Genomic DNA, 25082 nt, shown 5'->3' with positions numbered 1-25082 from the left:
TTTGTGTGTGTGTGTGTGTGTGTGTGTGTGTGTGTGTGTAGCAAATGGACTTGATACATTCAAGGTGAATGAATAATTTGGGGCTTAATTGTACACACACACACACACACACACACACACACACATAAAGGCCTATTTATTATTGTATTTGGAAATGGTAGTACGAGGTGGTAAAAGAATGGTCCTCCAGATTAGGTTTACTGAAAGGCATTTTCTAATCTTGTGTTGCTTCAGTTACACAGGGTTATCAAAACATTCGCAGAGCGCTCGAGGATTCTTTCCCGAAATTATTTTTCAAAATGATTTATTTTTAAAATGATACATAGTCTTTACATTTACCATTGGACATTGTCTTAAAAAAATACCACAGATAATATAAACATTGCCGCTAGAAGAACTGTCAAGTAGTGATCTACATTTTACCATAATATCATTTTGGTATACATTTGTAAACCGAGGACCACATGTAATAACAATTAAAATCCCAAAAGACAAAAACTGATTAATTTATATGATTAATTAATAGTTGAAAATGTCCTATTTCCTGTGATGTAACCACTACCACCCTCAAACAAAAGCAAGAAAAGGCACAAAAAGATCTGAGCTATCTCCTGGTTCATCTTTGTTTTCTTTTTTGTTTATGTATTTATTTTCATGTGCATGCAGTCTAACAAAACAATGTACAATCGTAATGTACATTGTACTATATTTCTGCATTTAAAATGAAACTTTCAAAAAACGCTATCCTGTTGCAGTATCAACAATTTTACAAGCTCAACAACGACGACAACAAAATTAACAGAGCAGTGTATGCTAAAGCGCATTATTACAGTCTTGTGGTTCACCATCTCTCCCTCATGTTTCATGATGAAAGTGACTTCAACATGACATTACTGAGACTCAGCATGCTATGTCATTTTACATTCAGACTCCGATGAATCACCGGTAGCAAGAGAGCGGACAGTAATTGTCCATGCCAATCCGCACCAACTCTCGCTGTGTCACGAAGACTTCTCAATTAGTGGTCGCCTTCACCACACTCGAGACTCTGGCTGCCAAACAGATGATTTCCTCATAGCATGTAAGTTCCTTTGAATGTTTCCTCATATCATTCCTTCCCATTTGTCCACCAGGTTGTTAAAAGAACTACCCACGAACAACACCACATTCGAATTCCTAATAAAATCTCATCTAAATATACTGTCACTGGATAATTTCATGTCAAACTTTTACTCTTGCTATATGTTGGAAAACAACCACCATCTGTTGGCCACACCAACATCAAACAACCATCCGCCATTTTAGAGTACAGTGAACCCACGCTATTCGCGGGGGGTACCAACTGCAAGTCCTGCTGCAAAAAGAGAAATACAGCAGTTCGATTTATTTATTGACTGTGGTCGGTAACAGACAAAGAATAATCAGGAAAGCATCAAAACCCCGAATCTAGCACGGACACAGTCGTGAACCCAAGTTACATCAACAACTCGATTCAGTAGTTCAATTATTTAATGCAAATAAGCCACCTTCAAATAGACTCATAGCTAGCATACGAGACTAAATAACACACTAGCACAAATTGACACAATGTCACGCAAACAAATATGCATACAAGCCCTTGACATAAACGGTGTTAGTCATGAAACTCATCTTTCAGCATGTATACACAATCATGAATGTTGACAAAGTAGACTACAATTAGTCGCTGCATTGTGAGAAAAGCAGACATACTTCCAGTTTCACGTTGTTCAGAAGGTGCATTCAGGGACCGCCAAAATAAGATGAAAAAAAAAACCACACCACATGATTAAACTAAAAAATATCACACCACAAGATGGGGCCAAAGTAACACTCGTATTGCTTTGGCCTGAACACAAAAAATTTAGCTTTTCAGTGAATGAAGTAAAAAAAAAAAAAAAAAAAAAAATCTGCAAACAGGCAAATTTGCAAGCGCCCAACCGTGAATATGCAGGGTTCACTGTAGATCGAGCACCGTGAAATCCAAATGGTAATCAAGTAATAAAGTGATGTAATGACCGTCCATCAACCCTGTGTCCCCATTGTATTCTATGCAGGTACAGCTGCTCCTTCCAGGAGGCGCATCAGAGCTCAACGAGGCCATCAGGGAATCCCAGCATCTCTTTCCCACTCAACGGGCAACATTTCTTCCCTCGGTGACCAGTCTGACTCGACATACACAAGTACCACAACCCACACTGGACGTTTGCGATCTCGTAGCCTCCCACGAGAAGGTGGACGCCTGATGGATAGTGATGAGGATGATGATGACAATTACGATGACGATGATGACGAGGATGAGGATTTGTCACCATACGAACCAGAGGATTTTATTCCGCCCGGTCCGAGTCCGAGGCTGAAGATGATGATGATGAAGGATGAAGAAGAGAGCACTGATGACCAGGCGGCTCCTGAGCCACTGCAACTTGGAAGCCTGAAACGGTTGCAACGGTCTGGGGAAAGAGATCGAGGAGAAGGGAGCCCAGAACATTGCTGGATGGAGAGAGGCCGTTCTCGCTTGCCCCGTAAAGCTGACATGGGCAGTTGCGAGATCTCTTCGAGTTCCGATACATTTAGTAGCCCAATTCACTCTGTGTCTACAACAGGAGTGCTGAGTAGCCACACAGACCACAAGGAAGACCATCAGTCCTCCAGTGGAAATTGGAGCGGTTCCAGTTCTACCTGCCCATCCCAAACCTCTGAAACCATCCCCCCGCCTTCTTCTCCACCACTTACGGGCTCGTCGCATTGTGACTCGGAGCTGTCACTCAACACTGTTCCCAATGCCATGGATGAGGGGTTTTCACTGGATCCCACGTATCATTCTGAACTGAGACCCCAAGGACCAGGCCACCGGTCAAACTCATTCACATCCTCAGCAACAGACCAGCTAGATGATGCAGGGGTCAGTACCGCCAGTGAGGGGGAATGGGCATATCCTCCAGACCAGGACCAGCTTGACCCAGAACAATATCATGACCAGACTCAAAACGTATGTCAAACCCACAGCTATAGCTCCAAACAAACTCTAGAAGACCAAACGTGTTTCAGTGAAAATACCAACAACACTGACAAAGACACTGGCTCTCCTTGCTCATCTGATACAGGGGCTTTATACACATCTGAGCAATTTGGCAAGAGTAATCAGAGACACTACATATATAATAACTATGCAGACCAGGGGACCGATTGTGTTCAATCCAACATTGTGGCAGCACATCCCATTTCCCAAGGAGTTTACTCCTCAGCCTCGTCTGACTACAAAACAGGCACTATGACGCTGGGGAGGCCCTGTCGTCCACTGAGGAAACCCAAACTAAAACCACCTCCACCTCTGCGAACGTCCTCCCTGAAAGAGGCTAATTGTAGTGTTGATGTTGGAACAGACACACAAGCAGATCAAGACCAACCAAAGATGGTTAATGAACAAGACCTGCCACTGTCTTCCACAGATATGAAGTTGGAACTGGAACTTGGGGGCATTCCAGAACCTTTAGAAACGTCTTGTCTTGTGGCAGAGCCTATGGGAACTTGGGTTATGGGACTGGGAGAAACTGTGGATATAGTGGAGCCCATGTCCTTCAGCTCAGCAGATACACACTCGTTTAAGGATGAAGGAGCTGTGCAATCTGACTATGCAGACCTTTGGCTTCACAATACAGAGATGAAGTCCAACAATTGTGAGTACAAATCCCTCTCAAACTCCAGCACGGCGACAGACACAACTGTCATGGATGGTATCAAGTCACCGGACAGCTCGTCCTCCACTGACACACAATCGCAGACTCTTTCCCAGTCTTCTGAGACGAGAGCTGCTAGTCCACCCCACCTGCCTGGAGACTTCAAACTTGGGTCACCGGAGAAGTTGGCTGGTCTGGCATCACCATCCAGTGGTTATTCAAGTCAATCAGAAACACCGACTTCTACTGTGCCCTCCACCTCAGCAGCGTTCTTTCCAGGCCCGCTGTCCCCTTCGACGGGCAAAAGAAAGCCCAAAGTGCCAGAGAGAAAGTCCTCTCTTTCATCCTCGCAACACCTTCCGAGAGACGGACCTTCTATTGCCTCCACTTACAAGAGAGACCCAGATTTCCCACCGCCACCTTCTCAGCTTGATCTTAATATTATTCACGGTGGCTATGTCAGACACACGCTCTCACACAGAACGCAACACCTGCACACACTTCACCACAGCAAACACAGAGTAGCAAACGTTATTCCCACTGGAACAAAGCTGTCGGTCCCTGAGACATTAAATAGCAACCCTCCACCGTGTGCAAACGCTGCTGCTTTGATTCCTAGCTCTCATATGTTGACCATAACTCCATCAATTTTACGTTCAGTGCAGCTTCACTCTGTCGGCAAATCTAGTAATACTGTGACCAGCTCAGGCCTGGAATCTGCCAGTGGAGCAGCAACTGTTACCAAACCCAAATGTTCGACTAGCGCCGCAACTCTAGCCCCACCCCCAATGAACACTAGGCCACTCCCTCCTCGGAGACCACCCCCCAGACCTCCATCACAGGACCACAACACCTCCCCTGATCACTCTCAGCCAACTCCCCCTGGACGTCACCCCGATGGGCCTCCTTCGTACGAAAGCCTACTACTCAGACAAGATCGGTACGGGCCCGGAACTTTCTGGTCGATGACAGCGTTCAGGACTCGTATAGACCCATTTTCAGAACTCTCTGATGACAGCTCGCCTTTGCATCGGCCAGTGCCACGTGCTCCTCACCCTTCACCAGTGGATCTACACACACATATCCGCTCACACACAGAATTTAGAGGGCTGACACATTCAGCTCACACACACCCAGAGTTTCGGATCTTGGGGGAGCGTTCTTTTTCCCAAGATGATGATGATGAGGAGGAAGATGAGGAAGAAGAAGAACCAGTAAAAGAATCACAGAGGGCCACATGTCACAGGGTGGGCATGCGAACAGATCACCCTCCCCCTCCAGCCTATGAGTTTGCCGGAGGATTCCACCTGGACTCAGGGCCCTGGACTAGTCCAGTCAAAGTGCCTGGTACCACAGTGGAGACATCGCACCCTTACCTAATCAGCGATGCCAGGAGGATAAGACAAGTGGTGCAGGATGAACAGGAAGAGACATCAGGTGCTACCAGAAGTGCCCATCACCTGCTGCCACACGACAATAAAGACGACTCCACCACTCCTGACACAGAAGACTATTTCAGTAAAGGTAAGTTCGTGTGCATTTTGACCTACATTATCAGACATAAATCATGTGTGATAGAAATGTTTTCTGTTGCAGATTCCACACCCACTGACAACTCACTTTCCCCTTTGACGGATGACGCCAAAGTTGATGATGATATCACAACATCACCCAACAAGTCCAGAACCACTGAGGATCTGTTTGCCATGATACACAGGTGCTGTAAATTTACCACGGCATACTTACCGTAGAATTCATTCGATTGAGAGCACCGGTTCATAAGCCGCACATATGACACATCCAAATTTGAAGAGTGTGCTACCCCCTGTGGCGCACCAGCCTTAACCTGACAGTCCACAACATATGCATTAGAGGTGTGTGTACCTGGACTGATGAGACAGTTGGGGAGGGTTGATTGTTCTGGGTGTGTGTTGACTTGTGGTGCTGTGGTGTAGAAGGTATTGACCTATGACCATGTCAAAGTGTCCTTGAGCATGAAACGGAACCCTTCGTTGCTCCTGATGCTGCTTCATCAGTCGGTGAATAACGGGACAGAAGTAAAGCGCCTTGAGTACCTTCAAGGTTGAGAAGCGTAACAGAAGGGAAAGCTCATTCATGTCAATACAATATTGTGTGTTTATTCTTTTATTAGTATTCGTATCATTTTTTTTGTCAGTTTGTTCATTGTAGTGTTACACGAAAAGCACATTCAGATCTTGATGCAGACAGTATTCATCCAGCTGTCTAAATCTTGGTTGTGACTTTTTCCATTCAGATCCAAGAGAAAGGTCCTGGGCCGTAAAGATTCGGGAGACTTAAATGTGAAGTCTCGTCTCTGCCCCACAGCACCAGTGAACCCTAACAGTGTCGTCACCAATGCCATTATGCCACCACCCCCTCCACTCAACACCTCAGCCACCATAGCCACTGCTTCCGGGTCACAACGTGTCCCTGTTCCAATCTATCGCAGTGCCAAGAAATCCAGTACATCCAATGAAGAGTTTAAACTCCTGTTGCTTAAGAAAGGCAGTCGATCTGATTCCAGTTACCGCATGTCAGCCACAGAAATTTTGAAGAGCCCCATAACTCCAAAGACCCACGGGGAATCCATTCCGGAAGGCCCCATTGGTCAAGCCGAAGAGACCCCCGCAGTGCACCAGGAGCCGCCACTCTCCAACTTGGACCCAATCCAGATACCAGGTCTCTTTCCCAGGGCCAACTCTGAGAGCTTCACCCCCAAAATCCTGCCTATGACCGCTGCATCTCGACAGGGACGTTCTCGGGTCCCACCAGTAGCCAACAGTAGTCGCTATAGTACTCGTAGCCGCCTCTACACTGCTCCCATGCAAGCCATTTCTGAAGGGGAAACAGAGAATTCAGATGGAAGTCCCCATGACGACAGATCTTCGTAGAATTTGTTGACATATATACTCTTTTTGGAAATGGCCCCCTTACTACTTTTATAATATTGGTTGCGTCCTGATGCCTTTCGTCGAACGCACGCCAAAATCGGACTGTTGCGAAAATGTATTAGGAACTGTTGGGTTTCAGATGTTGTGAGGAACACAATGACAAAGTGTCATCTACAAAAAAAAAAAAAAAAAAGTTTACCTTCAAACCACATGAAAAGGATAGCTCCTTGGTAGATAAAATATCTATTTTGATTGAACTGTCTTTTATATACGTTAAAAAAAAGGAAATTAAGTTGCAAAAGAAAGAAAAGACATGACATTTTGTGAAAGAACTGCATGTACAAGCACATGCAATATTCACTGCTATTTGTACTTCCTGTCTTGTTTGGTGTGGGTGTGTGTGCTGTCGAGGAACTGCTTTCTTTTGAAATTAAAAATTCATTTAAAAAAAAAATATATATATATAATACTCTTCCAACTGTTGGTGCCCAAGCAGTAACCAGACTTTGCATTGAAGCGCATTATAAATATTCCTGCCGACAAGCAAGGTTTATCTTGTGCGTAGGTTACAAAACGGTCCCAACACAACACCAAGTTGTTTTTTCCGTCGGCAGACTTGGGATCAGGAGCATAGCATAAAAGACGACCACATGGTTCTTTACAGAAACCATATCGTAAAATTTAATATGATGCATGTATTTTTGTAAAACGTCTCCAAACATGATGCTAAAGTTTCATCGTGTTGCATGACCCAAATGGAAACATCCCCCTAGATTCTCAACTGTCTGAACATTTTGTGGTTCCTTCGTATCATACGGAAAACGATCCTGTGAAAAGTTTTAGCGACTGATTGATTTATAACATACTTCCATTGATCCAAATTAATGTTTCGTTTTTTTTTCTGGGATTTTAAGTAGTAGACGGGGTCCATTTGTGGAAGACTTTGGGACAATCGCAGTGGCCTTTCTTTGCTGGATTTGCTTGTGTTCAGTGTGATTGACTCTACATGGACCCTGGCCAGAAATATATTTTAAATGAACCTTCAAACCATGTCATGCTATTGTAACTGAAAGTAGAAAATTAGCATTTGGAGGCGGTTTTAAAGGCACCATTCAGTTCAAATGGTGAAAAATACTTTAGAGGGTCCTAAATCGGGTTGTCCAGAGAGTCATTTGCAAAGCTTTCCAATAACCGACCTCTCTTTTGCACTTGATGATTCTTCAAAAATATTCAAAAGAAGTTATATCTTATAATGAAATTCCATATGTATATTTGTATTGAATATAAAGTCATATCTATATAAAACAATGAGAAGACCTTTTTAACAAGAGTGTAGCAAAGAAGAACAGGTCTCACTGACATGACATACAAATCTTAACAATGAACACTGTTCTCTCCTAGTTGCCTATCCTTCATTTGCACTGACCCAGTAGCACCAGACAGGTGAGAGCTCAATGCGCCATTTTATCTAACTTGACAAATATTATTCATGTTGAACACGCTCCCCAAGATTTAAACTCAATTCATTCATGGATGTATCCTTTGGACACCATTTACATACCAAGGTTACCTTCCTTTTAAATTATACTGGAGCAGTACATTTAGAATCAACTAGAGCAGTGATTGTCAAACGTTTTACATCAAGAGCCACCTAAAAAAATTACTTAGCCCCCTCAAGTACCATCGTCATGACCAACATTAACCCTTCCGTGCATCCTGTAACCTGATAACATGATAAGCTGTCCATTATAGTAACCGTCCCTGAAAGTGTTCAAATATACTAGTTGGCCCAAGTGTTCATTATCAAGTATCAAAGTATTGCACATGGGGCTCTAAACTGTATTATTTTGATATTTTGGGGTAAAACGTGTTGCATGACCCAAATGGAAACATCCCCCTAGATTCTCAACTGTCTGAACATTTTGTGGTTCCTTCGTATCATACGGAAAACGATCCTGTGAAAAGTTTTAGCGACTGATTGATTTATAACATACTTCCATTGATCCAAATTAATGTTTCGTTTTTTTTTCTGGGATTTTAAGTAGTAGACGGGGTCCATTTGTGGAAGACTTTGGGACAATCGCAGTGGCCTTTCTTTGCTGGATTTGCTTGTGTTCAGTGTGATTGACTCTACATGGACCCTGGCCAGAAATATATTTTAAATGAACCTTCAAACCATGTCATGCTATTGTAACTGAAAGTAGAAAATTAGCATTTGGAGGCGGTTTTAAAGGCACCATTCAGTTCAAATGGTGAAAAATACTTTAGAGGGTCCTAAATCGGGTTGTCCAGAGAGTCATTTGCAAAGCTTTCCAATAACCGACCTCTCTTTTGCACTTGATGATTCTTCAAAAATATTCAAAAGAAGTTATATCTTATAATGAAATTCCATATGTATATTTGTATTGAATATAAAGTCATATCTATATAAAACAATGAGAAGACCTTTTTAACAAGAGTGTAGCAAAGAAGAACAGGTCTCACTGACATGACATACAAATCTTAACAATGAACACTGTTCTCTCCTAGTTGCCTATCCTTCATTTGCACTGACCCAGTAGCACCAGACAGGTGAGAGCTCAATGCGCCATTTTATCTAACTTGACAAATATTATTCATGTTGAACACGCTCCCCAAGATTTAAACTCAATTCATTCATGGATGTATCCTTTGGACACCATTTACATACCAAGGTTACCTTCCTTTTCCAATTATACTGGAGCAGTACATTTAGAATCAACTAGAGCAGTGATTGTCAAACGTTTTACATCAAGAGCCACCTAAAAAAATTACTTAGCCCCCTCAAGTACCATCGTCATGACCAACATTAACCCTTCCGTGCATCCTGTAACCTGATAACATGATAAGCTGTCCATTATAGTAACCGTCCCTGAAAGTGTTCAAATATACTAGTTGGCCCAAGTGTTCATTATCAAGTATCAAAGTATTGCACATGGGGCTCTAAACTGTATTATTTTGATATTTTGGGGTAAAAAAAAAAAAAAAGCATTTACATCTCAATCTATTTTGTTTTTAAACAATGTCGAGCATTTGGTCCACTGGTAATTGTTAAAAAGAATTTTTTTTCCCCTCAACAAAATTAAAATGTGCATTTACAACAGTAAAAGTACTTCCCTTTCTCAGAATGAGTAGCAAATTTTATGCCCTCCTTCGCTTCCTGAAGTAACGCCAGAATAGAAACGAGCTGATGTTAGCAGTGCTCATCAGCCATCTTATCTGCCTCATAACCGAGTCTTGAAAATGTATTCAGCAAACGTAGACGTGCTAATTTCCGTGGCTGGTTGCAAAATTTAAGGGATGGGTGGCTCTCCCCTTAATATGAAATCATATTGGAAGTATTGTCTCCTCCAGCAGCCACTTTTCAAACGAATGTTGTGCATGTCCCTCCTCTCCCATGCGGTGGTACCTGAAAATTTCCCCAAACTGACACATTTTTGTCAAGGAGAAAGGTCATCGGGCTCATGCACTGACTGCTCGCTCCAACAATGAGAGGGCGAGGGGTCGTGTCGTTTTGCCTGCAGTGATGTGGTTTTGAAAATGTGACATTTTAAAACCTTGGTATACCTTGAAACCGGTAATTGGGCCATGCCTCTTGTGAACCATTGTTACATTATGCACAATTTGCACATTTACACTGCACTTAAATATAGAACATAAAAAAATACTTGTTGGTTCAATTCAAATGCATTGCACATAAAAGCAGACCTAAAAAAAAAAATAAAGAAACAATTGCTAAAAATCAAATGAATTCAACTTCATAGTGAAATACAACTTAAGTGGACTTGGGAAGTGATTCTTTCTCGCACCACTAGAGGGCGACAAGAGAGCGACAAGAGGAAAAGGTCCATCGATTAACAGCTTGAACTCTCACCTGCCTATCACAGCAAACGTTACTCACATTCAGAGACCGCACTTCAATCGAAACCATTCACTGTATTCTGTGAATACCTCGCCAAACATATTGTTGTTTTACTGTAAATGCTGGATAGATAGATAGATAGATAGATAGATAGATAGATAGATAGATAGATAGATAGATAGATAGATAGCGTAGCAGACCAACACATACTCAGCGAACCTGAACTACAGAAGTGACACTGTGTAACTTGGAGTGAGTAAAAAGCTGTGAATTGCGCAAATTTTACATTCATGACACCCACATGGCTTCATGGCACTTGTTCTTGACCATTGTTTTATTTGTTGTGTTTTCTATCACATGCAATAAGACACAAATGAAAAAAGAAAAAAAAAAAAAAACGACTCCACCATATGTGTATTTTTTATCTGAGGGATGTCTCCAAATGAGAAAAGAATTTGTATTTTCTGTTCTAATGTCAAGTTCAATAGTGTGCTCAATAGATGTACAAACTGTCTGGCTAATTCTGTTCTGTATAGTTGTGATCACAACAGGGGTTTATCTTGTACTGTATATCTTACTCACTGGACAATCATATGTTTTAAGAGACTGAAAAGAAAATTCTATAGAGAAATCAGAACACTTGTGGTGCTGGGTCCTAGTCAAGTTGGTCTGGGAGATATTTTTACTTTCAATTGGAAAAGGACAGTTCGAAAAATATAAGAGTGAGAGTAAAAGGCTCAAAAGTGACTTGTAAAATAGTCGTTCTACTTTTGTTATTCTTAAAACTTGAATTCCCATTTAATATTGTAGACAATGGATGTGAATGGGTTATCTCTCTGCCACTTGAAGAATGCAATGTGAAGATTCTATTTTAAAACTTGGAAAAAAAACAAACAAAACAACACGGAAAGCGTTGAAGATTTGTCAGGTATGTTCGTTTTTCTGTTCATTTATCCCGACGAATTTGTATTATTTCTCAATTCAGTGGGTACATGACACTATTGGCCCAGTAAAACAAGAAAGTGGGGTTACCATTCAAAATCAATGTAAACTCTTATTTATAAAACGAAAAAGCCTCATTTTATTTGGGAAAGCAGCAAAAACAAGATTCTTAAATTCATGACTAATTTGTTTCAAGTGTGTTAATGTTTGCATTCAATTTTGCTGTAATGAGCTGTGACAGACACTGGACATTTTTTTCAAAGGTGTACAGTATGGAATAGCACTAAACAGAGTTTAAACATTTCAAATATATGTGAGATAACACGCAAGTGTAACTGTCTATTTAAAAGAAGCTCCAAGTTTAAAGGACATAACAGATTTGAATCGTTTTTGTATTTTTGTATAAACTTGTAAATACATTTTTAAAAGAAAACAATGTTGAAATTCTTTCTTTTGTAAAATAACCAAATAAAAGAATGAAAGCAAACAATGTGTTCTCATTCATTCCAATCGATTGTTGTTGTTGTTTGTTTTTTTTAGAACAGTAATGGGCTAGATGAAGAAAGTGAACACAAATAAAGATGAAAGAAGAAATACAAAAAGAGAAGAGAATAGCGATCCCTGCCATTTATACTGTATACAAAGTGCCCACAAAGTCTCTTTACACATGTCAAAGGTCTGGGGTTCGATATCTGAAAATAAACTACTCAAGTACAATTATTCAGTATTTGTGCTTCATTTTCATCCGATCATTGTTAAATTCTAAGATTAAAAACCCTGAATCACAAGTGCACCAAAATAATATCAACACTAGATGGAAGCATAAACCCACTGTATAATATACCCCGACAGCGGTACAAAACCACACCGCCGATAATGTTTTCACGGTTGCACTAGTACAAATTCTACTGCCAGTGATGGGAAGTAACGAGATACAAATACTGCACTTAGGTAAAGTCCTCGTGTATCTGTACTCCAATTGAGTGTGTGTTTTTTTTCTGAGGATTTACGCTCAATTGACTTCATTTGAAAACAGAGACTTGGAGTTAGGACTCCTTTCTCAAAATGGGCTCCGTAATTGGTCTCAACCTTTCGCAGGTGACGACACGACATTCACAGAGAGACGTAACGTCAACTGCAGTTTGAGATTTTGATTGATTGAATGAGATGTTTGAGGTTGAAAAATAAATCGTTTTTCACCAGTGTCACGCCTCCCTAGCAGCAACGCCAATTTGTGTCTCTGGCGTTGGGAGGCACAACCAGACCAAAAATGAAAGAAAGTCACCAATTTATTTTGTGAAGTGTATTTGAAACGTTTGTTTTCAAGCCACTCCCTCGCCACTGTGCAGCCGGGCGTGTTATTTGGTACCTGGTCTTTAATTGGTGACTTCATCATGCTACAGTTAGAGAAGCTATCAATTCATAGGGGGGGAACAGCATGGGGAGCTCTTCACAACTAATATTTCTCCGATAACATGACAAGAATCACAAAAAGGTTAAAATATAAATGCAACTGTAGTACTCACGCAAATGATTACATGTGTAGACTGCGACAGCCGTGTTTAGCTCTGCAAACTTGACTTGCTCTGACCGACCAGAGGCAGGGCGACTTGCTGTGATCGTTTGCTATGTGATTGGCTCCCAAAACAATGAAGGTCCTTCATGTTCCATGGCCCAGCACGACTGATTTTGAAGGCCATGGACAGATTACATTGACAGAGCAACACGGAGGCTGAAATGTGATTGGACATCAACGATAATAGCCACTTGCACGAACTGGAGGCAGTGCGGCAAAGAGAAACACTTAAAAACAAATAAGGAGAATAGACTGTTGGGAATAAATGAATACAATCTTGGGGAACAAGTACTTAAATTTAGGTTATAAATTTACAATGCTCAGAGTATGATGGATTGGGAGGATTACATTGTGGCCGTAACAGGTGAAAAAGAATCCCACAAGGTCAATGTATTCTTTCCAAGTATTGTATCCTGCACCTGAATTTTGTCTAAGCTACTACTAAAAATGCATGACTCATAAAGTGACTGGGAAACAAATAGCTGATACTTTTGCATTTGACAGGCTGAAAATGTTGTTTCAGAGGTGTATTCATTCAAATATTGAAGAGGATGTTTTTCCTCAACTCTAATGTCAACTACTGCAATATGATATTTGGAACAAGGCTTAATTAAGCAAGGTATCAATTATTTGTATCCCTCATGCACCCCCACAGCCAGAACACACAATCCCCACCACGCAGCAGCACTCTTTGATGTTTCGGTGTAAGAATTCATGATTGACGAAGTAGGCGTGTAGTAGCCAATTTTTCGGTGGGGTGGCGGGGGCCCTAAGGGGGAACAAGAAAATGAATGGGGGAAATTCTGCATCATAATTTACTTATTCAAAGTATTTTTTGTCAAGTCGTGATGAATAAACGGTGATTGTTTTTCTTCAATCTTTTGAACTTTACAAACGGTAGTCAGCAATTTTAGAGAACAAATGACTGGATTTTTCCCCCAACAAAAGGTGCCACAATGAATGTACATTTGCCAAAAAACATTATATCTAGATTTTTTTGTGCTTGTGTGTGTGTGTGTGTGTGTGTGTGTGTGTGTGTGTGTGTGTGTGTGCGCGCGCACGCCATCTTGCTGACAAGGAACTTTTGAAGTGAGTTGAGAGGCCTGTTTTAGACAAAAGTAGCGCCCGGCCACCATTTTGAGGCACCTGTGGGCAATTTCAGTCCTGTATTGGTGGCAGAGCTCTGTTGCAATCCGTAAAAAAAAAAGTTTGGGGGCACAGTGATGTTCTTGGCCTCAGGTCACAAGAACTAAAATAATGTCAAGTGCAAATTTTTAATTGTGTGAATGCATATCAAACATACATACGCATTTTTTGAGCGGAGCGTAAAAAGTTTATATGTACACACAAGATGCTGCAGGGCATTAAATGACAAGGCATTTCATATTTACATACAGTAGTTGGGTTATATGGTCGCTCCTCTATGATGTAGAATAAACACGAACAACACTGTAAAAGATCCTCTAAGAAGCTACTAAAACCTGAGTTTCACGTTAAAGCCAGAATGGTTTCAAGTATGAACTGGTTACCACAATGGAGAGCAACAGTGTGGAACGGGGGGCGACGGAAAACACTTTGAAAGGTTTTCTGAAGCCGAAAAAGCAAAACGGCTAACGGCAAATCAGTACCTAATTAGTCTGGCACCAGAAGTAATGGTGTCGTTTTCGACAGGAAAATGCAAACGCTTACACTTGATGGGCTTTTCTCGCAGCATAAGATCGGTCGCAACACGACTGTTCTTGTTGCCATAGAAGAGGTTTCACCTTTCATCCAAGCAGGCTTCATTCATCACTTTGTACACAAAGGCTATTAAAAAAATAGCAGCTCCTGATTGGGTGTTTGTGTGCAAAACCAAATATTTGTCGTTGGTTTGACTCTTTTAAGATGTAAGAGTGAAGCTGCCCCATTTAAGTCTTTTAAGATAGCTTGGAGAGGCCTCTGCTTAACAACAGCCGCCGTTTGGGTGGAATAGGAGCGTCTCAGCCAAAAAAAAAAAATTACCGCCACGAAGACTCCAAACAACACAAATACATCTTATGTTTTGTTAAATTATGTCAACCTAAATTGCAACAGGATTTTGACAAAAGCCCAATTGAATTTAGCACGCAAAATATCCTCTCAAACACATTTTTGACTTATCTGGAAGATGGATTTCCACACCATCTGTTAGGCGAGAGCTTTACTATCTAGCCAATGTGCATGAACTGATGAAGCCTGCTCAGATGATACGCAAAACACCTTCTAAGATCACCAGAACAGACCGGTTGCAACCAAAGTAATGCCTTGAGAATCCAATAACCTGGATGAATGAGAATATCCAAAGGCTTGATACACTTTATTACACAACAAAACGAGTAAGAAACTTTTGGCATAATTGAACAAACCTCCCTTTGTGCCAGGAACACTTTTTGCACAGCAGTTTGGCAGTGCATTACCTTGCCTTTATTTCAATGTCAATACTTGCAAGGTTCCAGTCATCATGTTTCAGGGGCGTGCAACTGATAATACGAAGGTCAAACTCAAGGTAAAAGCGTTGAGCTCATGGAACAGAGACAAGTAACACATTTTCTGCAACTACAGCAGGAGTGCAAGATCTTCCGCAAAAATGATGGATTCAATATTTTGCAATGTTGGTCGGTAATTTGAAACAACCCCACTCCCCCCTTGACATTCGGGTATTTCCGCCTCACGTCTCACACACACATGACTAGGGCGGTACCTTTATTTGACGACTTATGACATTCGAAGAAGCAATCAGTCTGAAATGTTATTGCATTGGTAAGCGAACACCACAGTGGTGTGCTCGCTGTCAGTGTAAAAATGGTGAAACAGCAAAAGCTACAGTGTTTATCTGAGGTTGTGTGCGCTTCAAAGTAATTAAAGTAATTAAATAATGGCCTGTTGTTGTTCACGCTAAGGCAAAAAAGACTAATACAAAAACATGCCTCTGCTCGGATATTGGGTACTACTTACACTTCGGCTAAGGATCAAAAAAACGTACTGCTTTAATGTAAAGTAAATGTTTGGTAACATAAAATAAAAAAAACTTGAGGTCATGAACAAACTTCCTCCTCTGAAACCAATAATACCATAGACCAAAAAGTTGATCTCAAACTTGCATTTCTGATGATTTATCAGTTCAAACGGAATCTTTTTTCGTCAGCACTCCAAAGTCCCAAATTTCGAAACTGTGCAGGGGTGTCCAAACTTTTTCCTCTGATGATAGGAGGAAAAAAAACCAAACAACAAAAACAAGGATTCTAGGGTCACTTTGAATTATCTCCAAACACGAGAAATTCTGTTCTCCATTTTGCTTCTACATCCAACCTTGAGATACGAACACGCTTGAGACTAAAATAATTTTTCCCCGTTGAAATGAATGGATATGCTTTTAATCCGTACCAGCCTCCCGAAAAGCCGACCATTTTTTTTTTTGTAAAGTGTTTTTGGTATGAAAAACACTGATACACAATATTATAAAAACAAACAGTTAAGACATTATTCAAAAGCATCGAAAGAAGTTAACATGCTTCATGGGAAACTGCTAAACCCGTGGGCAGAGGATAAGAAATATATGCCGGTGGAGTATTGTCATATTATCTATCGAGATGCTTGTGTTCAAATGCCTTTTGCCTTTGGGTGTCCAACACTGTAACGTTTTTGTCAGTTTGTGAGCATTTAGCTACACGCACTTAACTACGGCACAGCTTTGTGGTTGTTTGAAATAAAACGCCACATTTAATTTGATGGTAAGCCTCAACTGGGAGTGGCATTCAACAGCTTGAAGCCACTTTTTTGGGAAGAATTGCTTGTTATCTACCAAACCGCTGCTCGTTGTGGAGTTGAGTTCACTGCCACCATACAGCAGTCACATCTCAAATTTTTGCCGACAGGCCAAAGCAAAAAAAAAAAAAAAAAAAAACCCAAATAAACCAAAATAATCATAATGATGTCAAATGATGACAAGTCAGAGCAAAAAAATTAAAAAAAACAAAACAAAAAATAATGATGGCTCATATCTCCCAAAATCTCGCAAGATGGGTTACAGGGCATCACTGTAGCAATACAACAAAGAGCAGCAATCTTGGTGGATTTTTCTAAGAAACGAGAAAAGAGTTTCTTTCATTCACGAGAAAACAATTGCTGGCTGAAATACATGACTTATTCTACTACCGACATTGCTCTTCGCAAGAATAATGTTTGATTGGCGCGATTTAAATCAAGTTTTTTAGGGCACCGTGTTCTCCAAAAGGGCCATTTTCCTACGCAAAAAGCTCAATTTCTTCAGATTTCTGGCTGCATTGTGCTCAGGTTGAAGCGGCTTTTGCAAGCGCTTACTTTTGACAGATTTTCATTTTTTTTTTGGAAATGCCGCCACGTTGCGTATCACTTTCCTTGTGTCTTGACATAAGACGTATTTGTTGTTAGTGATGTCGCAACCCGCCACTTTCCATGCTGCCCCTCTACCCTTTCGGTTATTTTTAGCATGTTGTGCAGGCCTCTAGAAAATGGACGGCAGGCCGCAAATTTCCCCCTGGTTATAGTTTGGACCCCCCTGCATTGTCAGTTCACGTATTTGTCTTAATCATCAAATTCAAAGTTCAAAATACAAAGGTGTAAGTTGGTGATTGACAATAGCCTGCAGACTTCTAAAACTCCCCAAAATGTACATACATTATGTACAGTCCATAAAACAGCGCACAGACAGGTGTTCTGATGGTTTCCGTCAGTGCTTCCCCTCCTGGATGCATACTCGTGTTTTTGCCAGGGAGAAGAGAACATATCGGTCCTTTCATTGTTTGGTCTGTTTCAGCTTCTCGATGTGATGACAAAGTTTGAGCGCGGGGCCCAGCTTGAGTCCCATGTACTTCATAATGACGTCGCTGCGCAGCAGCATCAGGGCCTTGCCATCAATTTCCTGCAGGGAGAGCAACACGCATGTTAGCAGGCAGCCGGATGACAAGCGCTTCAACCCCAGGCTCCAAACAACGATGATCGAAAAGGCAGTGCTGGCTATACATTCCAGACTGCATGGATTTGAGCAAAGAAAGTGGCCGTCTTGAGGGTGGTCGGCTCCACCCCCGAGAAGCTCTGGACTCTTAAAAACTGTAATTGAACCAACACTATTTGTAGCTACTTTTAGAGGTGTGCAATGTGGACAAAATGTATCGGTGCAGGTAATTTCCTATCCTGAGAACGACAGATTTCCCAATTTAGCATTTTTACTGAGAATTTGCATGAATCATTAGTAACGTGTAATTTATAGTTACGTAATCATAATTTGAATGAAGAGTGAAGTAAAACGTGGCTGAGAGAACGTTATTCTGTGGGAATTATAGCCTCTCGTATGCGCATTAAAATGCAACGTCTCCGAGTATATATATGTTGATAAGGTTTATATGCATGCTTGGTGTGCATTATTAGTGTTAAGATTGGTTCCACTCAACACTCTCTCATGTATTCCCAAACCAACTCTGTCAAAGCTTTGACATTAGAGAAAGGAGTTTGGGGTTTTTAAAATTTATTTTGAAGTCATCACTTCATGGCAAAGAAAATGAGTACCAGACATTGTGATTTAAGGTTAAAGGGCATCATGCATAAATCTAATTTCAATGTTGCTGATACGCTGCATACATTTATGGCCTAATTCTGAAGCTAAATTTATCAGATCTTGGTTTTTTTGTAATTGACTGTTGTAAAGTTGAACAAATTCTAAAGGAATACATTCTCCTTGAGTGTTTAACTAACTTTTGTAAAAGAATCCGCATTTCTGCCTGTAATTTATATCTCTGTTTTAAGAGTTAGAGGACCAAAACAGAAGTAATTTTGTTCATTATACGGTATATTTTTTTTTAAATAATTGTCCGAATAATTGCTTATCTGAATACCAGAAACTGCATCAACCTCCAAAAAAAAAAAAAAAAATCTCTATCAGATGGCCCTCTGAATAAATGAAGCAAACAAGATGGAATCGATAGAACCGAAATACTCACGTGCTTCCTAAACAGCTCCACATGTGGACCAAGAGTGTGTGGGTCAGCCTCTTGGACAAACCGGATCACGTCATCCACTGACCAGGAAGACGCATCGTTCCCTGAACTCTCTTTGTCTTGTGTCGCGTGCTCTGGGCCTGTTGTTGAACTAGCTGCTGAGGAAAGAAGACAACGATCATGCTTGCAAAATTTCAGCAACGGGGGACACTTTCCAAGGCAATTTATGGAAATGAATGGAATCAAACCAGCAATTTGCAAAACTGAATGTTGGCTCTGAATCGGGAATTTAATGATTTAATAAGGATTTGAAATTGAAGACAATATATTTTAGTCTCACGCTGACTAAAACAATCACTTTTCATGCCACATTTCAAGTCCAGTTCAATATGAAGAGCCCATTCCCTAAAAGGATTCAGCAAAAAAGCTTCTCACAAAAATTATACGCACATACATGATGGCAGGCTTTAGTTATAGTGTTGAGGGCCCCCGCGTTGATATGATAATGATCAAAATGTGCTGTTTTCCTCACAAAATACTCCGTTTTATAACATGTTGATTCGATGACACGCCGAGGCAGATGCTGTATAACGTGTTGTTGTCAACGAGTTCCCGTTTCTCAGGAGCCATCGGACTTCATTTCTCATAGGTAGGGCCAGATGGCTCCTGTTTCCCAGGACCGGTCTCAGGACAACATAACAGAATTGCGTGAGAAAGAGTTGTTCAGCATAATAGTTTGTGAAACGCCAGTTGATAACGAAACAAGTGTGGCGCCAGAAGGGCTGAGTTGGCCACTCACCCCTTCTTTCGCACACGCTCAGAGAAGGATAAGAGGAGACTTTGCCATCCCCTTGCTAGAGTCTGCTGCGGGTTGCGTACTGACGGGACGCCCAGCTGGTATTGAAGCTCGCTCTACCAAGGGTGTTGGCTCTCCACCCTATTGGCGCACGGTAAGAGTTGATTCATTTCTTTGTAGCTTAATACCTCGCTTGCTGTGACATATTCTGTGGCGCTAATAAACGTGCAATTTGTTAGTAGCAGATTTGTCTCTTGTGATTCATTTCTGAGTGCCTATCTCCAACGATCCTATTCTAAATTTGATACTGAGCCAGGGCGAGGTATCAGAAATGTTTTAAAACACGCGTGGTCGCCATATTGGCCAAACGTGCCTTTGATTTTGAATAAATCGCCAACGGTGTCACCGGCAAAGCATCCCCATTCCACTACACTTCTTTCTCGATACTTCACTATGGGAACCGCATGTGTAGGGATCTTCCGCTCACCTTTTCTGCGTCTTACGACGACATGGCGATGGGAACCAAAAATATCTAATTTGTACTCATCAGACCAAAGGACAGATTTCCACTGGTCTAACGTCCATTGTCTGTGTTCCTTGGCCCAAGCTAATTTCTTCCTCTTGTTGGTCTTCCTTAGAAGTACTTTCTTTGCAGCAATTCGACCATAAAGTCCCGATTCACGCAGTCTTCTCTGGACGGTTGATGTTGAGATGTGTGTGCTACTTGAACTTTGTGAGGCATTTAAGTGGGCTCCAATTTGCGGTGCTGATAACTTGCGGTTTCTGAGACTGGTCACACGGATGAAGTTATCCTGTGCAACAGAGGTGACCCGAGGTCTTCCTTTCCTGGGTCGGTCTTGATGAGAGCCAGTTTCATCATAACGTTTGATGGTCTTTGTTACTGAACCTGGGGATACTTTCAAAGCTCTTGAAATGTTTCGGACTGAATGACCTTCACTTCTTAAAGCAATGATCGACTGTCGTTTTTCTTCGCTTAGTTGAGGAGTTTTTGCCATAATATAGATTCGAACAGCAGTCAAATAGGGGGCCTTTAGTGTATGCCAACTCTAACGGTTCACAACTCAAGCGAAGCTCTCAAACACAATTAAAAGGTCAAGAAATTCAAGCATTTAACTGTTGATAATGCGCAGCTGTGAACTGAAAGTCATTCCAGGTCATAAAACATCATCCGCATCATAAAGCTGACAAGAGAAAACACCATGATGTGCAAAGCTACCATCTGGGCAATAGGGTGCCTACTTTGAAGCATCTAAATCAGGGGTCGCCAACCTTTCTGAAGCCGAGAGCGACTTCTTCAGTCCTGATTATTGCGAACGACTACCGCTTTGGTACGCACATCTGACAGAATAAATGTCAAAACAATTACCCTTGTTAACTGATTCATGTTAGTCATTTAGGCAAAGATATTAATCATGTTAACAATTGCTCACCTACATCCCCGCCAGTGATCACCTTCTATACCATTCCTAGAAAATCAACACATCCCCTCACCGTTGAGCTTTTCTTCGTACGGGATCGCGGGCTACAAATGTCGTCCTTAGGGGCTACCCGGTGTCCGTGTGTAACCCACATCAAGAAAGATAAATCTTGAAAGCTAGTAAAATGCATGAGTAAGTTAAGGCAGCTCAATTCTAATATTTGGTTGAATAATTAATTAATATAGTATGATAGAAAGGTCATTTGATTGCCAATCAATACCCCGATACAAAATAGTGTACTGTCCCTTTAAGAAGGCACTTGCCGCGCCTGGCATCAGATATATATGCATGGAGCAGAGAGCAGAGGAGACTGTAAACAGAGATCTAAATCCAAACGCCCTACATGGTTGATGATTAACAAAGCACATATTTGATCAATCAATGAGCGTTTTGATAAGTTGGAAGGTTTCATACCATAACTTTGTTGTGATGCTACATGTGTGGATGTTGGCTAAATGTTACCATCGTAGCTGTGTGAAGATGATGCACACTAAGTGCACTATTTTGATCATTTGATTTATGTAGACATATTGATTTACTTTTTTTGTGACCTGTTGTGCAGGTCAGTTGTTTTTTGTTGTTGTTGTTTGGTATTTTTTTGCTTACTACTCTTCCCGTTGTAAGTTTGGCTCAAGGAGGGCTTTGCGTGTGAATGAGGGAGCTGCGCAAAATATTTGGAATTCAAGAGGGCGAGCCAGACCCGCGAACTCCGTTTCTAAGGACATACAGTACTTCCTCTTTATTGTGCTGAAGGATTCGCCGAATGAGAACAGACTCATTGGTGGACTTTCTGCCAGAGTAGTAGGGGCATTGGAACACACTAAACTCTGAAGAGAAATATTGGGACGCATTGAACTCTGAACAGAAGTGACGCATTTTAATATCGCAATTGACATTGTTGTGATTCAGACATTTTCATTCTGGGCTTTCAATGATAGAATCAAAAGAAGAGGGAAAAAAAAAACAAAGAGAAAAAAAAACAAACAAACAACCATTTGTGTGTCTTTGTGCATATTAGTAATATTTTTTTTGGTGTGCTAATGTAGAGCTGTTGCGCTATATCTTTGATCGTTATCATTATTCTCATTCAGAGTTTGTTTCGTGTACAATTCACCGAGGGCACGGGCAAAGAATAGGAATCTAGAGGGCCGAGGGAAGCACTTTAAAACAGTACGTGTAAGCTACGATAGTGAACAGGCTGCAAAAGTGTGTCGCATGCCTCTGTGTCAGGCTGTTGCTCGTCATGGCGTGTGTGTGTATTTGCGTGCGTGGTAACGGGTTGATCGCGGGAGATTGGTTGATCGAAAAGTCGATCTTCGGTCCAAAAAGTTTGGGCACCCCTGATTTAGACAATTAAAGACTAACGTAACCAAAACTATCAAAAGCAAATAACACATCTGACTAGGTAGGGTGTGTTACACAAAATAAAAGACCCCTAATTTAGAATAAAGTCGAGATGAGAGTCAGATAGAATAAAGAGGGAAAATATTGTTGCTACATTCAGGGTATTTACAAAATTGTTACCAATTCTTTTGTTTACTTCAAGTAAAATGTTCTGTGATTGAAACTCCCTGGTCTCTGGCTTAACTCTACCCCGCTTAACTCATTCACTCCCAAAGACGTATTTAGATGTCTTTTCAGACGCCACACATTTAATCCCAGCTCCTCATTTTATATTGACTGTACTTGAAAAGGGTCTGAAAGTGGCTGGCCATTTTCAGACCCTTTCAGAATTAATTAAATCCTAGAACTGACTCAGCAGCAAGATGGTAAAGTTGTACTAGAGATGAACTTGTTACACGCAGGCACCGCATTTGTGGCGCCAGCACCAAATTACAAAAAAACGTCTGTTTCTATTTTAAAGAAATTGTTACCCAATAATTGTATGAATATTTCTTCTTACTGTCGATCACACACACACACACACACACACACACACACACACACACACACACACACACACACACACACACACACAGTCTATGCCTATGTACTGAGGAAACACAGGAAAATACACGACTATTGCTGAATTCGAATAAACAATAAAGACCATGAATATTTTGAACATAAAAGACCTATGACTCCATAACTAAAATAACAAATGAAAGATTCAAATATAAGAGCCATGTAAAAGTAAATAGTCATAAAAGAGTGAAAAAAAATCTGTCGTGATTCCGTGATCCTACCTTCCACGCGTCTGTGTGTGGGCACTTGTCCGAGTTCACTTGGGTTGGAGCTGACTCTCCTTAGAGGAGGAGGCGTGTGTGAGTGTGTGGCGTAATACGGCCGTTCCCTCTTTGTCGCCCGATAGTCTACCGCTATGTGAGGGGCTCGTGCGTTAGGTCCAGATTCTTTTGATGAATCGTTGTTAGATGTACTGTTTTCCGTGTGAGGCAGTGGTTCTGAAAGGAGAAACAAAGATGACGTGAGCTGGGCTTTCCTCAAAGCAATGGACTGACTGTATGTTAGCGACTGGGGCAAGTGATCAAAAGACCAAGGAAAAAACATTCATGGCTTAAATTCATGTTTTCATCTTTCGGCAACAAACTGTATATAGCACAATGCCAGGCATCACTGCTGTCTATTGGATGCACAATAAATGCAGCATAATTAAGTGCAAGAAGAGGAACTATTTACAAACAACAACAAAAATGCTTTGCATAAGGTCACTCTACTTTTACAGATCACGGTCGGGTCTGGAATGCACCCCTCACTTTAAATTCACAATAGACATTCCCATCACAACATTGACAAACTCACAAAAGATCAGTCATGGTGGAGATTTGAAGATGTATTCAGGCAATTGTTGTATGAGTGACAGATTGTTGACACCTATCACAGTGTGCCACACAGTCTGGACTGCCTTGGCTCTCCCCAGAGTGAAAAACTATCCTTTAAAAATGTATGTGCAACGACTGACATTATTTCGGAGATGAGTACATCAAATGAGTAAATGATTTTAAAAAAAAGAAAAAAAAAAACATCCGACCAACCAATATGACTGAAAATACAAATGACTGTATTGTTATGTTGTATGTTGTTTTAAAAAGGTGCACATCTACATGTGGGCACCAGGGTGAAAATACAACAAAAAAATCAAGCCATTACCTTGCCTGAGCTTTGGTCCATTTGAAAGCTCCGATTTGACCGTGACCCGTCAAAATAAATAAATAAATGAAAACCTCACAGCCCTGTGCTAATTAACGTTTTTTTAATTATTTTATTTAGAACTAAAAGGAAATTATTATAGGAAGAAAGTCTTTGTTCCCCCAAATCTGAAGGGCTATATTTTTTGCACATAAAAGTTGCAGCTCAATAAATGTTTGGGAAACAAATTCTTAATGATTCAATCCAAAGTGACTTTAATTAAAAGTTAAACACGTTACAACTGAACTGTACACAGTGAAGATATGATTTAACTACACTCACCGGGGCACTTTATTAGGTGTACCTGTCCAACTGCTCGTTAACACTTTTTTCTAATCAGCCAATCAAATGCCGGCAACTCAGTGCATTTAGGCATGTAGACATGGTCAAGACAATCTCCAGGCAGTTCAAACCGAGCATCGGTATGGGGAAGAAAGGTGATTTGAGTGGCTTTGAACGTGGCATGGTTGTTGGTGCCAGAAGGGCTGGTCTGAGTATTTCAGAAACTGCTGATCTACTGGGATTTTCACGCACAACCATCTCTAGGGTTTACAGAGAATGGTCCGAAAAAGAAAAAATATCCAGTGAGCGGCAGTTCTGTGGGTGGAAATGCCTTGTTGATGCCAGAGGTCAGAGGAGAAT

The 25082-nt window shown here is 41.1% G+C and overlaps 2 protein-coding genes and 1 long non-coding RNA gene across 5 annotated transcripts in view; 2 read left to right on the top strand and 1 right to left on the bottom strand.

Annotated features, from left to right (window-relative positions):
- nhsb (Nance-Horan syndrome b (congenital cataracts and dental anomalies)) overlaps positions 1 to 8202 on the top strand; it is a 51066-nt gene extending 42864 nt beyond the window's left edge. Inside the window, exons 9-12 of the mRNA XM_019886754.1 lie at positions 929 to 1081; positions 2076 to 5222; positions 5295 to 5415; positions 5974 to 8202. Of these exons, the coding sequence (XP_019742313.1) occupies positions 929 to 1081; positions 2076 to 5222; positions 5295 to 5415; positions 5974 to 6610 (4058 nt within the window). The 3' untranslated portion in view covers positions 6611 to 8202. The remainder of the gene's footprint in view (positions 1 to 928; positions 1082 to 2075; positions 5223 to 5294; positions 5416 to 5973) is intronic.
- Positions 8203 to 10302: 2100 nt separating this feature from the next.
- On the top strand, positions 10303 to 22501 carry LOC109525894 (uncharacterized). The gene is made up of 3 exons (XR_002170222.1): positions 10303 to 11157; positions 17861 to 17865; positions 22491 to 22501. It is a non-coding gene; the product is annotated as an uncharacterized LOC109525894 (long non-coding RNA).
- The window catches only part of scml2 (Scm polycomb group protein like 2), a 31111-nt gene continuing 23320 nt past the window's right edge, over positions 17292 to 25082 (bottom strand). For 2 of the 3 annotated variants that reach the window (XM_019886757.1, XM_019886758.1), the window contains exons 12-14: positions 23480 to 23695; positions 19002 to 19156; positions 17292 to 17926 (exon numbers count right to left, since the gene is read on the bottom strand). In XM_019886757.1, coding sequence (XP_019742316.1) covers positions 17801 to 17926; positions 19002 to 19156; positions 23480 to 23695 — 497 coding nt within the window. In that variant the 3' untranslated portion in view covers positions 17292 to 17800. The remainder of the gene's footprint in view (positions 17927 to 19001; positions 19157 to 23479; positions 23696 to 25082) is intronic. The other variant, XM_019886759.1, reaches the window with a different exon arrangement.

This window comes from Hippocampus comes, unplaced genomic scaffold (genome assembly GCF_001891065.2).
Source record: "Hippocampus comes isolate QL1 unplaced genomic scaffold, H_comes_QL1_v1.1 scaffold261, whole genome shotgun sequence".
In the NCBI taxonomy this organism is placed as follows: Eukaryota; Metazoa; Chordata; class Actinopteri; order Syngnathiformes; family Syngnathidae; genus Hippocampus; species Hippocampus comes.
Note: the sequence above shows the minus strand (reverse complement) of the source record. Positions and strands in the feature narration are given on the sequence as shown.